We start from the raw sequence: 15,729 nt of genomic DNA, 5'->3' as shown, positions 1-15,729 counted from the left end.
TCAATTCTGAAAGAGTACCTAGTCATAGTGGATTAACATTAAAGTTAAATATGTAATTAATATTACATATCAATATATAGGTATTAGGTAATATATGTAAAATAATCCTATAGACTTTAGTTAAAAGTTAATAATAGGTAAAAAAAAAAACAAATTTAAAGAATTTAAAGGTAGATACCAATTTACTAATCAATAGCCCACAGCCAGGGTTTACATCAAAAGACAAATATAAATCATCCTAAGAAACATAAAGGACCGATTATAAATATATTATCCAGTCGGCTAGGTACCTACTAAATTTTCTAATGAGTAACTATTACTTGCACTTTGCCCAGCTTTGAAAATTGGAGATACAATCTAGAAAATATATAATTAACTCATGCTTCAACAGTCTAAAATTTAGTAAAAAGAATAATTTACATTTATAGTACCATTGATTAAATATACTTAATCAATGTTAATTTTAATCTAATGTTGGTAATATATATGGTAGAATAAATGTTAATTCATTAAATTATAGATTACTTTTAAAAAACATGTTACTCATTGTGTAACTTAACTTTTTAACAAGGTAACTTAATAAAATGAAATAATCTTCTACATTTAAGTTAAAGTTTTAGCTCCAAAAATGATGCTTTTGCCAACATTTAACTTTACACACATTAAAAAAAACATTTTTAAATTTAATATTATATTTAAATAATTATATGAGTATTTTTAACCACAAACTTAACTTAGTAAGAAATAACAGTACATACTACTTACCTGAAAAATAATGGAACAGTATTAACAGTATTAGAACATTGTAACACATTAAAATTGTTTAAAAAAAAAACATAAAATTAATTTTTTAAACATTTAAATCATTATTTTTTTGTGTAACACAAGATTTTACAAGGAGTAAAGGATTTTTTTTTCAAATAAAAACACATTTCATTATTTGTTTCAAATTGTTTTGTTATTTTTTCAGCCTTACAGTTTCAGCGAGTTAATTATTTTTCCCTAGTGTTTCAGAAAAGTCTTTAACAATTTTTGTCAATAATTGTCTTATTTGGTAATATGTTATTATAGTTCACAAGCAACCCGGAAAAACATGTAATGCTACCTATAATCTTTGCAATTACATTAATAATAATTATAATAATCATCTCATGATCTACTTGTACTATTAGTAGGCTATGTTATAAATTATAATTACTTGACTACATATATAAATATGATAATGCTCACAATAACTCATGCTACTTAAATACTACATATTTAATCTTCTTAAAATACACGTACATTTTTATTTAAAGGCTATATATGTAACCTTAAAATATTCCTGATCCCTCAAGTTAATAAATACAATTTAGTTAAATATATCTAACCGAACATAAAAAAAAATTGTGCATTAGCATACTAAAATTGTTCAGCAAAAATTATTGGTTAAATCTGAAAATACAATTAAGTATATTATATTGAATATTATATAAATGCTTTCTTATATTGTATAAAGCAAATTAAAATAATTTTAAATTACAAATAGATATTTAATATAAGTAAGACAATTAATTAAAAATATTATGATAATTAATACTTTTATATGAAGAATAATATAGAATATATTTTTAAGGCAAATTAATTTTGGTACATTAAAATAATAATGAACCAAATTGCACATATATAAATAGATATCGAATAGTTGCTGAATAATTTTAGAGTTTGCAAACTGTCCAGTTAACAATTTCAAACACCATTTATACTAAATGTATAATAATAATTAATTATAGACTTTAGTGCATTTAATAAATTTAGTAACCATTATTACTATGATTACAACGTTATTCAAAAATATTACATCATTAATATTTATTATAATATAATATATTTACAATATAATATAAAAATCATGTTTACAATATTGTACAAGTTTTCATCTTGCAAAACAATGCATTATTGTTTTTACGTTTCAATAATTTTTTTGGGGGGGAGGGAGGGGGAAGGGGAGAATGCATTTAAATTGCAAGACAAAAACAAATACAAAATATTACATGCCTTATTTTTTTTCAAATAAAAAAAAAAAAAAAAAACAACAATTAAAATACATTACAATAGTTCATACTCATAATTTATCACAGTTTAGTTACGTCTTATACTAGTTTATGTTTGGCATAATTTGTATGTATGTCATCATACCTGTATAGCTAAATTTCTTTTAAGCGAATGCTTATACAAATCTAAAAGCTCGAAAGATTAACTGTGAGTATAGTCATGTGATGAAAAACAATGTGGAATGAAAAAACACTGCCTGAATGATTATTATAATAAATAGACAAGACTTATAAGATTTGTACTAGAAAAAAAAATAATAAATGAGTATTTATGTGTTGATAATAATAAAAAAAATCTGCTTAAATACTATGACTTAGTGTTAACGCGTATGTGTATTTGAACCTTAATTTTTAAGTTTAATTTTATTATTAATTAAGATACTGCAAAATGTTTTGTATTTACAATCGCTAATTAATATTAATTATGAAATCAAATTTTATTTATTGAGTAAAGGTAAACTAGTAAACTTAATGTGGAAAATTTAAGGTTTGCTCACGATTATAGGATTATTACATTTGATTTAAAGTAACAGAATAAAAGCTAATTTAATTAAGTTATTGTGAGCATATTCAATAATTGGATGCATTTAAAAAATTAAAGGTTATTTTTATTACTATTAACAAATTAAACAGAAAAATGTCTATTATACAATAATTATACTTATGTATAAAAAAAAACCTCAGTCAAATATGTAATCAATAATTTGCAAATATTTAAAAAATAATAAAATATAATATATGTATATAAATACACACCATATATATATATATAGATATAAGAAATTTATTGAACTACAAGTGTGGTTTATAGCTTTGTAAAATATTAAGGCACAATTTAGGTTGTTAATAACATATTTATATGGTTTACTCAAATCATTAAGTGGAATAATTAATAGATTTAGTTTTAAATGCATCCAACTAAAATAAAATATACATAAAATGCAGGAGGGAGATTATTAATGTATACGGTGCTGAAAATAGGGAGATCTATGTTAGGAACAGAATGTGATTTTAAAATTTAAATAAAGATATTATACTGAAAGTCTCTTTCACTACTACTATAACACTATATGTTATGCTGTTATATTTATAGATATCTGTTTGATTTTTTTTTTTATGATTTACAAAATATTAATTTCAGTGATCGAAATTCAAGAAGTTACAAATAATTAATATGAGAAATTAGAACAACCCAAGAACTGTGATATATATATATAAATATATATATATATTGATCATAAAAACCAGTTATTTTGACTATGAATATGAGATTGAGCAGTGAAAAAGCATATTTTTTTATGAACAAATTAATAACATGTTAAACACTGATTAATAACCAGTGTCATCACAGTTAAAATCAAAAACAGTAAAAGAAGTTAATTTTGATATATCGGAGTTTTTGGGAATATTACAAATATTAAATAAAAAAATGTTTTTGACATTTTTAATTACTTATCTAAGTTGCTAAGGTGTATATATGTGCCTTCTAATAACTAACATTAATTAAATGTTATAAAATATTTAAACTAATAACCTGTTATCTTATTGCTACATTTTTCACAAAAAAAAAATCATTTGTAAGACTTAGTTTGAATACATTAAATGCTAAACATTTGGTTACAATTAAGTTGATGACCTATTCTCCAAGACTAGTAATTTCATAATCAACAAGTTGGAAGCTCATTATTTATTACAAGATAAAATTGATAGTAATATAATCATAATGATAGAAATGTGAATCGGGAAATAAGTCAATAGTAGTCAAATGTTAATTACTCAAGATGTGAAACTGCATTACACTTCAATAAGCTGCCCTGGATTGTGCTGTTTACGAGCATTCGGATCAAACCCTTTTGATCCATCTGGACCTAAAGGCTGACGAATAACTACTAATTTTGGTGAACCATCATCTATTACAGATATGGTGCGTATGCGGTTAATCAAATGTTCTGGACGTTGAGATGGTTGTTTAGGCGGAGAATTTTCTGCAGAACTAAAAATTTAAATAAAGAGCCGAAATGTAATACACAATTTTTAAATAATAAGCAACTAAGTAATTATATAAATATAATTTTCAAACTCCTTTACAATAATAAATTTGAATAATTAGAATTTAAATTCTCTTATAATGTTATACTACTTTTATTTGATTTAAATAGTTTTCGTAATACTAATATCATGAGAATAATAGACTGAAACTTAAGAAGATTACAGCAAATTAAAATCCCATAATAAACAAACCATTGAATTAAAGTAGTACAAATATACTAAACAAGTAAATACTAAATACTAAATACCAAACCCTAAAAGTGTAAATTATTTAATTTAATACTAACCTGATTTTAGTGACATTGCAACCAGATGATTTTCCCGATCTTTGATTAACAACTAATACAAATTCCACTAAATCCCCTTGGTTTAATTTAATTCCATCAGTTACTTCAGATGTATGGAAAAATAGTTTTTTACCACCTTCAACTTCATGAGTTAAAAACCCAAATAATCCTAAAAAAAGTAAAATCAACAAAATAACTTATAGATTCATTATATTTTAGTAACTAATTATATTTTAAATTCTATCAAACCTTTAATAGCATCAACATGAGCTCTTTGCTTCTTTCTAATTGCAATTATATTTACAGCTCTATTTTTTGAGTCAACTTGAAATTGTACAGGATCTCCAACTTGTAACAATTCTCTTTTATTTATTAAACCTTTGATTCCAAATTCATACTGTGAAATATTTTCCTCTTCGGCTATATAAAAAAAATATTAATAATCACAATATTAATATACAATTATATATATAAATATACACACATATATACAAAAACAAAGCTTACTTGTAGGTACTTCTTGTATTATACCAGCATACTCTGTCTGCTCTGGATTTACAGATCGTAATGGACGAGAAACCACTCCATCCAAAATAACATTTGGTTGAAGTAATTCACAGTTGTCACTAATAGAGCCTGGAGGTAAAATCCTAACATTTTCAGCAGATGCACAGCTCCCACCGTTTCCTGTATTCCTGGTACTTAATGTATACTCTACTTCCATACCAAGTTCAAGAGATGCGCTTGGTTCGTTCAAATTTCTATATTATAGTTAATTATGATTAGAACATTGACATTAAGTTGAAAATAAAATTAATTCTACTTACGCATATCTAAAAAATACTTCGGAATCGAGTGCTATAGTTTCGATAAATCCAAACCCATCTTTAAGAGCAGCAATATAACCATATTTTATGTCTGCTCGATTTTGTTCGTCAGTGGACGTACGTGTATTATTGTTTGATACAGTTGAGGCCAAATGAATATTCATCGCAATTAATTCCTTATTGCGTTTAATTTGATAAAGATTGAATCTTACCTAAAAGTAATTTTTGAAACACAAAAATAAAAAATTTGTTGCTAAACAACTATCAATAAAATAGTTTACTTTATCTCCTTGTCTTGGTACATATTTGCCATTGCAGTCTTTGACATTATACAATATTGTTCTTTTAACACCATTTGAGTGCAAAGTGATAACTCCTGGTTCATATGTAACCTCGTCAAACTGCTAAAATAATTAATAATATATTATAAGCATATTTTAACCAAACATACAATGATATGAAGAAAAAAACAATTAGTGTGTTAGTAAACTTTAAATTATCAAGAATATTACTTAAATTGCTTAAATATAATGGCAATCAAATGATAGTTTAAGTATTTGTATGGCAGTAAAAAAAAAAAAAAATAACTATTACTCATTAAAATAATCAGTAGTAATAGCAATAACAAATAAGATAATATTTGAATTACTGATAATAATGCATTACCATCAATTGTTTTATGTCTGTGAAAAATAGTGGATAATTAAAGTAGGAAATAGAATTATATGTTAATTGGACTGTATTATGACATAAATAAAAATCAAATATTAATAAAATGATACATTGAGTAGCGAATAAACTCAAGGAATTTAATAATTGCAAGTTAAATATTTTAAAATACATCTTAAGTAAAAATAATATACTAAAAAAGTAATAATATTAATTACAAGTTGAAGAGCTTTTTACGCTATGTGTTTAGGCGAATCTGGTTAAAAATCATTTAAAATAAATTGCTTAAATTCTAATTTAGGCATTAGACATGTTTTAACATAACATCTGATTAGGTATCAAAACTAAAGATGGCAGGTACTTAATAGGTATAATAAACTATTGTTTATTTTTTTTTTCTAACAGAAAACAAGAAACTGATAAAATACTATTTAAATAGCTTACAAAGACATTAGGTTTAAATTTATAGGATTTGTCTCAGAATCATTAATTAAAGTTTTTATAAAATATAAAGTATTCATTTGTGTTGATGTTATATTATCAGATACCTAATAGTAGAATAGTATTTTTAATATTATTAGTTATTACTAATCCACTTTAATATCTCTCCCATACTAAAAAAATCTGTGTTGATTATATAAATTAAATTTAAAATTTTCTGAAATTGAAAATAGAATTAATCATTAAAATTACTGCATTATTTATTTTTATTATTCACAAAAAATAAAAACTATTAATGCTAAAATGTAGTATTTTCCATGAAATTGTAATGTTTAAAAAAACTTAACATTTTTTTTATTTTTTCAATAAATAAAATAATTTAAACTCAAACTCAATTAGAAAGGATATAATAAGAAAAAAAGTTGTTTTGCTAGCATATTCACTACATTTTAAGTAAATATATACAATCGTAGTATACATGTTTTAAATAATGAGGACAATGTTTATTATGTTTATATAGAACATAATTTTATTACGTAATTACTCATTTAATATAAAAGCACTAAGTACCTTCATTTGTTAGAATAATATAGTAATCAATATCAGTGACTTACATGGGCATTATTTTTTGAAGGACTTGATGGTTCAAATATCTCTGTTGCTACAACCGTTACTATGCCTACTAATCCTTCTTCAATGAGTACTTCAAATTGTACTGAACCACGTGGTAAGTGTTTAATTCGTATGGCACTCTGTCTAGAATTTCCAAATGAAGATGAAGGATCCTATGGACAAAATAAAATAATATTTCAATTATACCTAATATTTGTTGTTTATATTTAATTAAAAACTGAATTAAGTACATAATCTAAATTAATTAATATTATTTATCAGAAGTATAATAATATTATTAACTACTAATTTAAAGAGGACGTTATTGCACTATTTGTTTACTCTCTCTAGTCCACATGCAACATAGACAAAACACATCTACGCAGAATCATTTTTTCTATGGTTTTAAGTAATCTTAGGATAAAAACACTCATTACAAAAAAGATAGATAATAATATTTTTGAGGGAATGACATATCGATTTTATATTTTATTGTTATTTGACTTTCAAAATAAACAAAATAATGTTGTAAATTGTTTTGAGACCATATTTTGACAAATCAATATGTCATTCCCTCAAAAATATTATTCTCCAATCTTTTATGTAATGAATGTTTTTCTCCTAAGATTACTTAAAACCATAGAAAAAATGATTTTGCGTAGATGCGTTTTGTCTATGTTGCACGTGGACCAGAGAGAAAACAAATAGTGCGCTGACATCCTCTTAAATAAAAACTACTTTAGTAAGCAAACAAATAAATAAAATAGTATTAAAATGTGGATAAATTACAAATTAAAGAATAAAGAATACAATTTCAATTATGAAATGAGTAATTTATAAAAAAAAAAAGAATACATAATAATGAAAATAATTACACAAAACAATTTTTATGGATAAAATCTTTTTGTAATAATTTATAGCACAGTTAGCAGTACATCAAAATTGATCATTAAAAAAAATTGATGTAGAAACATTGCCAGGTTTGAAATTTGGAAAATTAAATAATTGTATCCGTAAAAGAATCAACAAAAGCCCACAAAATACAAATATATTTTTTTTAATTAAGTTTGATAACATTTTAATTAACTTTAATACTGAAATTAACAACACAAATTATCTATATTGAACATTTGTATGACATACACTATTAATGTATTATTAGAATTAGTTGTATTAAAGATACATATTTGATCAGAGTATTAATGGTTTTGTAGAAGGTCAAACTGTAGGAAGTAGTATAAAATAACTAGTTACTTTTGCTCATGAAATACAGTATAGAAATTTTTTACATGCATGACCTTTATTAAAATCAATATTAACTAGTTATTGAGTGTTCAGAGGCAAGTCAAATAAACTAAGAATCTCATAATATTACTTGTGCCACTGTAAATTCAACTTCATCGTTACATTCCAATTTTCTTTGAACATCCAAAATTTCGTTGAAAGTAAAATATATCTTTGGTTCTCTTTCAACAGAACGTAAGAATCCAAATCCTTGTTTTAAAACTGCAATAATACCAAGCTCTCTTCTTTCACCAGAAACTACGAATGATTCTGGTAATAACGAGATATTAGTAGCTCGTTTCAACTGATCTCGTCGATCGGTTGCAATTCGGAATTCAACCCAATCACCATGTCTGTAAAAATCAACAAAATCATTACATGTATAATACATAATTTGTCTATATTCGTTCTATCAAGAGACTACTACAAGTATAAAATTGTGAGTTGCTATTTTGATTTTACTCATTTCATTCGAATCTTTATATTATAGCAGCTTTAAAATAGTAAGGCACACTGTGATATAGACTAATTAATTCTCCAAATTCATATTCTTTAGGAAGAGGAAGTTTAAGCAAGTTGAATCAATCGTACTTACCTCAGTGTAAAATCACCCTGCTGATCTTTTTCACCAAATGAAACTTCAACTTCAGAATAATCTGGTGCTCTATAACGTATACGTCCAGGTAATGGTTCAGATGGTAAATGGCTCTGAGGAGTTTTGTCTAAAGGTTTTAAAACTTGACCTTTCATAACAGTATCCTCAATATCTTCAAATATTACTGAACCAGGAGGTAAACGTTCAATATTACATGCGACTTCCTTTCCCTGATAAATAATAAAACAAAATTAATTTATAATTAGTAAAATAAAATAAAATAGAAACTCAAGTGTTCAATAAAACAAATACAAGTATAAAAATATTTTAAAATGTTATAAATGGCCACTCATTTCTTGTTAAAAAAAACAAATATTTAACATAAAACAATATTGTTAAAAATAAAACATGGTATTCTACAAAACACAAAATTATCTGAAATAAATTACAAATATAATAACAAAATTATAACACATTGAAAATTACTATTTAAACTATCTACTATGAACAAGTTTGAAAAACTAGATAACTAAAGTTCCTAAATTTAGATACAATTAACCATTTTCATATAAATAATCAACATAACTCAAAACCCAAGTGTTAATTTAGAAGAATGAATGGTCAAATACAATTTCTAAAACAAGCAATAATTTTTCATATTTACATACTGAGTTTTAACTACAGAATTTTGTTTTATGGTTATTTTTTTAATTCACACAAATTATACTTATATTCAAATAAATATATTCAATTTACTTACACTACGTGTTTGTATAATGAATTCCACATCATCACCCAATTGTAAAGGTTTGGAGGAATCTTTAAACTCAGTAAATGGAAATGAAATTTCTTTTACAATATCAGCTCGTTCGATGTAACCAAAAACATCTTTCATAGAACATACAACTCCCTGATATTTAACTGGATGTACTGGATTTTCTAAGCGGACATGTGTAGCTCCCAAATTACCCCTCTGATTTGTTGCGATTTGAAAGCTTACTTGATCACCAGTTCTAAGAGTGACATTACCTTCAACATCATCTTTATTGTAAGGGAGAAAGAAACACTCTCCTCGATTTTCATAACTAATTCGACCTTGCGTATCACCGCCCGAACCTTCAGTTCTCAATTCTGTTGTTACTACACCAGTTACTCTTTCTTCACTTAATACCTAATGAATAATATTTACCTGATTAATTTTAAAAGTTATAAATATTAGTACTAAGAACTTACCACTTCAGGAGCAATTTTTGTAACAGTGCTAGCAATGGGTTTACCAGTTCTTCTATCATAAGTCATTTCAAATTCAACGGGATCACCAATTTTAAGATGCTCAATGTTGCCACTAAATTGACTAAAATGAAAGAATAATCTTGCCTGACGCTCACAACATTGAATAAATCCATAAGAATGCTGAAAATAATAAGAGTCAATTAATATAAAAACAATTTAGAACAGTAATTATACATACCAAAAGTTTCTCTATAATTCCAGTTTCCCTAACACCTTGATTGTTACCAAATGATTCATTCGAAAAATTGGAATTGTTCGAACTGCTCGCAGTAGCCGTGTCATGTCCACCAAAAATGTCGTTGCCAGCCGGAGGATATCGACTCACAGGTGCAGTGTTATCAGAAGAAAATACATCAAAGTTTGATGACTGTAGTCCGTTGTTAAACATATTATTCATTGACGAATCCTTTTGATGAAATTGCGACGACTGATATTGTGATGGCATAGGGAAATTTTGACTTGACTGTGAATTATAGTTTGGTGGTGAATGATTTGAAGATCTCGATGATGGGTAATTGTTTAAATTTGTTAATGCCGAGAGGGTTTTAAAGTTAATCATGGAAGAATCGCTACCGTTCAACATATTTGATTGAAATAGATTCCACTGGGAGTTGTTAGACATACTAGTTTTAAATTCTTAAGTTATTTGTTTATATGCTTAACTATTATGATCATATAATATTTAATATATATATAAAGTTGATTTAAAGGAGTGGGGTAGTAGGGAAAGTGGTTGGTTTCTTTGCTTATATATGTATATATAATCTAATGTATTATCCTAATGTTAAATTATATATTATAATACATTATTACCATTAAAATCAATATCACAGTAATATTTTTAAGAACTAAAAAAGGCACTCGACTAAGTCAAGCGACTTTCCTAAATGTTTTACGTTTGAACACAAATAATTATGGTTGTTACATAAAACTCTTTTTTCTTAACTTAGACAAAAAAAAAAAAAAAAAAACTTAATAAATAATAAAAAGATATCTTCCTACTTTAAAAATCTAATAATAATTGTTATAAAATAGACAGTTCTAAAGTATTCGGTTGGTTCATTACAATACACAGCACACGTTTCAATTAAATATTATTTAAACAATAAAAGATTTCTCAGTTGATAGTTGTCACAATGCTTGCTGGTAATGTTGCAGTATGTCGTTTTCTCAGATGACTAATAGTTGAAGGAACGTACAGCGAAGAAGAGAATAAAGTTGATGTAAGAATTTTGTTTTTAATATTTAAGTATTACTTTTTTTTTCTAATTTTTTTAATTATTAATTGTGATTAAGACTAAAACTAATTTAGCCTAGTTTTGAAAGCTGAAAAAAAATAAATAATAAAATTACAATCATGAAATATGATGAAAACTAAATTGTTAAATAAATTCAAGTTTTAATGAAATATGCACATTTTTATGGTGGGATCAAATTTACCCCCAGGGAAAAATTTATATTTCTCAACAAAGCGTCTCAAAACATTAATCAATGGGTATGATCATTTCCAAAACTAATTTCTTGTATGTTAAATGTTTATAATGCTTATCTGATAACTTTCAGACCACTAACAACTCGACTAATATGAATCTGAGTGCATAACAGGGATACACTTAGCACTAGAAAATAAACCACAGGTTTCCAGGTATTTAACTAAACAATAATGATTAAATTATTTCAATGCAATAACACTCAACTATATACCTACTTTAATAATTATCATAATAATAATACATTATGGACAAAGCTTAAATGCACTTAATTTAAATAGATGATAAATTTTTAGCAGCAAGCAAAATTTTAACACCTACCTATTTAATTATCTTTAAGAGAACGTCATACCTGCATGTGTTGTCTCCATCTTACACACGTATGATATAGACAAAACACATTTACAGTCTGAGAAGAACTCGCTCAATTTTGATTCTAGAGTAGGTATACATATTATAAAATTGAATTGTGACAATATTTCTGAGAACGAAACCCTGCATTTTTACCATGATTCCCAATATAACATTCATTATATCATTAAGAAATAGCAAAAATGTTAGCATTTTAATATGACCTTTAACTTTTCAAAATTTAAATTTTTTTTAAAAGAAATACAGCGTCTTGCCCTCAAAAATATTGTCACAATTCAATTTTATAATAGGTGAATTTACTCTAGAATCAAAATTGGGGGAGTTCTTCTCAGATGGAGTAAATGCGTTTTGTCTATGTTGTACTTGTGTAAGACAGACACAACACATGCAGGTATGTCTTCTTAAGTATCTAAACTTATATAATAACATTATTTTGTTATTAGGTAATATATATACAAATAAATTATCATCAAGTAATTTAATTTAAACAAGGCTTTAATTCAATCATATCTTGTTAAAGTAAATAACTAATGTACACAAATAAATAATCAATCATTGTTTAATACAAATTCCTAGTTTGATTATGTTTGGTAATTATACTTTAAAAATAATAATTTAACTTAAAATAAATCAGTAGATAACTTAACAATGAGAAATATCTAAATAAAGTTTTCAGGGAACTTTTGTAACAACTGTTTAGAGCAATAAAAAAATTAATTAATTTTACTAATGTTGTAAATGCAGAAATAGGTCATCTTACTTTCATAACAATTCACATATTTAAACGGTTTTCAACAAAAGAATTAGAACAGTTTTGAGAATTTGATTCATTTAATCGGATCACATTTGATTTGACAACAGAAATAAAACAAAAACAAAAAATATAATATCAAATGAATTATTAATTGATAGTAATCATTAATTAATACAATATTGCTAGATATTGAAATGTATTGAAAGTACCTTGGAAACTATGAATGAATAATTTTTTGTTACAAACCAAAACAGATAAATATATTGTAAATATAATAGAAATCAACTTTCTTAACATAATAATAGATTTTATAAAACTAATCCAAATCATTTTTTTATGTTTTTTTTTTTGTTTTTAATCAAAAATATTTTGGGTTCTGTTTAAACAATTATAGGCTTACGAGAGAAAAAAATTACAATTAGCAACAAAATTGCAAGAACACGTTCGAAGAAACTAAAAAATAAATGTTTGTTAAAATATGCTAAAACGTTAAGTGCATAGGCTGCAATAAATTGATAGGTTTTGAATTGAGAAAACAGAAACGAACAACATTGAATTTTGAAACAAAAATTATCGACTTGGGGGTGGGGAGCGGAAGTCTTAAAAATAATGAAATTCCACTAGAAAAAATAGTATGGCCTACTTCGACTTCATCACGGTTGTAGGACGATTACAACAACAACAACAACAACAATAGTAATAACAACAACAAACATAACGTCCGGAGAACAATTTCCCTTATCAGTTAAGTGAAGATCGGGCGCCAGCCACTGCGAAACGAAAATCAACAGTACAAAAAACAACACATACTGTTTTTTACTTTTATACCCGGAAACCTGGATAAAGGGTTGTCAATCATAAGGGCCCAGACTTCCGGGTCATTTTCAAAGCGAGAACGGGACGACCCTCGAAAACCCGCGGACCGGGATCGACGGCGGCCAAAAACCGGAAACAACGATGGCCGCAGCATACGTTGGTCAAGGGTACCCGGAACAGGACCCAAAAACCGAAACCACGAGGATAATGGCCAACAACGGTTCTGTCCCGGGAACGCTGACTGGCTAGTTGCGGCACTCGTAGCGGAAGGACGCGACGCCGAGCCCGGGCCGAAAGCGTTTCCCATATCTTATAAATAGTTAAAAAAAAATTAAGAACAAATCGGTGTACTTACCACGGCACAGCAGAGCATTGATGACATGTTTTCGACATATTTTTACCGCAGGTAAGTCAGTCCGCTCGACAACCCCCCTCCCGCCGCGATAAAGTCACAGCGCGCGCGCGCCGTCCAACAGTGTCGACAACCGTACCTCGATTTTTTAACTTTTTTCCTGGTATTTTTGATTCCCCGTTGAGTGCAGCGACATCTGTCACTCTGTGACTTCGACGATAACCCGTTGATAACAACAATAACAAAAACGTCATGTTAATAAAATATTATGTTTTTGGTTTCATGTGAACATTTTTTATGTTAAACTTAAGTTCTGTCAGAGAATTAAGACGAATATACAATGTATACCTATGATTTAAATTCTGAGTGTAGTGATAGATGATTTTATAAATTTTAGAATGATGAGTGTTTTAAATTATTTTTTTTTATTTTGTGTATTATTACTTTTTGGGGAAAAAGTTTCGATTTTAAACTTTAACATTAATGTCTAATAGCAACTTCTAGATAGAACTTAATGTGGGGTCAAATATAAAAAAAGTATTTAACAAAATTTTTTTTAACCTTAGATGCTAGAAATTTTCACAGTATTGATATAAGTAATTTTTTATACATCATACAATTTTTAAAATATGATATTTTTTGAGTTGTTTTTAGACATTTGAAATTTAAAACTTGTTATTTTTTTCATAAATATGGTTAAAAAACGTTAACCTCATCAAACAATCTGAAAATTTTAAACAAGATTCCTCAAAAATTCACAATATTTTTATAAATCTTTAAAGTTTGAATATTGATCAATTGGATCTGTGAATTCATCGTTTTATGGTTTTTGCAGAAAATTCGCAAAATATTTAATAATGATACCTAAGATTCTACATAAGTTATTATTATTAAAACAAATTATTTTTAAAAATGAGTGTATATCCACTAATGTTTTTTATGAACGTCTGAAGTTTAAATATAGATGAAAACACTAATTAGATAATCGTGAATAAAAAACGATTTCTTGCCAAACGTGAAACGATTATGTTATTTTTATGCCCGTACCTATAACTTATTAATTATTATCACAGTGGTGTGTTTAGACCACAAAGACCCGCAAATCATACGTCCATGTTAGGGTGTCAATAATAAAAAACCATTGTAATATTGTTTTGTTTTTATTATTTAAATTAATGCTTAATTAAATGTTTTATTTTATTTTATGAAAAGATAGTTTTTTAAGTATACATTTTCAATGTTTTAAATAAACTATTCAGTATTTAAACATTTCAAACAATAGGTATATAAGCAATGTTTTTTTTTCGGGATTTATTTTATTTTGTTATATCATTATACTTAGTAACTTATTAATATTACACGACCTGCAGTTGTATATTATTATTTTTGTGTATTTTATATTTATTATTATACGTTTACTTTGGTAGCCTATATATTATAGCTATATTTATAGCGGTATTATAATGTACGGAGTTATTATATTTACGGCGGAATGTACAAGTGTATCAAAATATTAACTAAGTTGAAGTGTTAGAAAAATGGGTATAACTGTGAAATTCAGTATGGCGCTTTTTATAATAAATAAAATCATTGAATTGATATATTTTTGGAAATTTACAGCATGTTGCTCATAATAAGATAGAAATTAAGTCAGATTATAGTATAATCATTATCTAAATTTAAATTCGCACTGTGGAAATGTAATTTTTTCTGTTAAATTAAAATGTAATTTATAGTTATTGACAAATATAACAAATTAATAAAAAACAATTTGATAATTATTATATATTATATA

The 15,729-nt window shown here is 26.0% G+C and overlaps 1 protein-coding gene across 4 annotated transcripts; it reads right to left on the bottom strand.

Moving 5' to 3' along the window:
• Window positions 1–931: 931 nt before the first annotated feature.
• Window positions 932–14,101, bottom strand: LOC114119344 (cold shock domain-containing protein E1). 4 transcript variants are annotated; one of them, XM_027980862.2, is made up of 13 exons: window positions 13,938–14,101; window positions 10,329–11,476; window positions 10,091–10,270; window positions 9,618–10,028; window positions 8,858–9,087; window positions 8,354–8,615; window positions 6,981–7,151; window positions 5,538–5,660; window positions 5,257–5,468; window positions 4,937–5,190; window positions 4,679–4,849; window positions 4,430–4,598; window positions 932–4,086 (listed from the first exon to the last, which is right to left on the bottom strand). In XM_027980862.2, exons 2-13 carry the CDS (start codon window positions 10,770–10,772, stop codon window positions 3,888–3,890), a joined length of 2,826 nt encoding a protein of 941 aa, XP_027836663.2. In that variant the 5' UTR covers window positions 10,773–11,476; window positions 13,938–14,101; the 3' UTR covers window positions 932–3,887. The 4 variants fall into 4 exon arrangements, with proteins under 4 accessions (XP_027836663.2, XP_027836664.2, XP_050058437.1 ...); XM_027980863.2 differs by having other exon boundaries at window positions 5,538–5,657; XM_050202480.1 differs by having other exon boundaries at window positions 10,329–10,613; window positions 13,938–13,979.
• Window positions 14,102–15,729: the final 1,628 nt, after the last annotated feature.

The sequence above is a fragment of the Aphis gossypii genome, chromosome 3, assembly GCF_020184175.1.
Source record: "Aphis gossypii isolate Hap1 chromosome 3, ASM2018417v2, whole genome shotgun sequence".
Lineage (NCBI taxonomy): Eukaryota > Metazoa > Arthropoda > Insecta > Hemiptera > Aphididae > Aphis > Aphis gossypii.
This window is presented reverse-complemented; position numbering and strand designations above follow the sequence as displayed.

Bases quoted from the DNA above. Each gene is read 5' to 3' on its own strand.
- LOC114119344 (XM_027980862.2), bottom strand. From the start codon at position 10,772: ATGTCTAACAACTCCCAGTGGAATCTATTTCAATCAAATATGTTGAAC. The intron at 5,469-5,537 runs GTAAACTATTTT...AATTACTTTTAG, and splicing joins TACCAAGACAAGGAGATAAA to GTAAGATTCAATCTTTATCA. The intron at 4,850-4,936 runs GTAAGCTTTGTT...TTTTTTATATAG, and splicing joins AATACAAGAAGTACCTACAA to CCGAAGAGGAAAATATTTCA.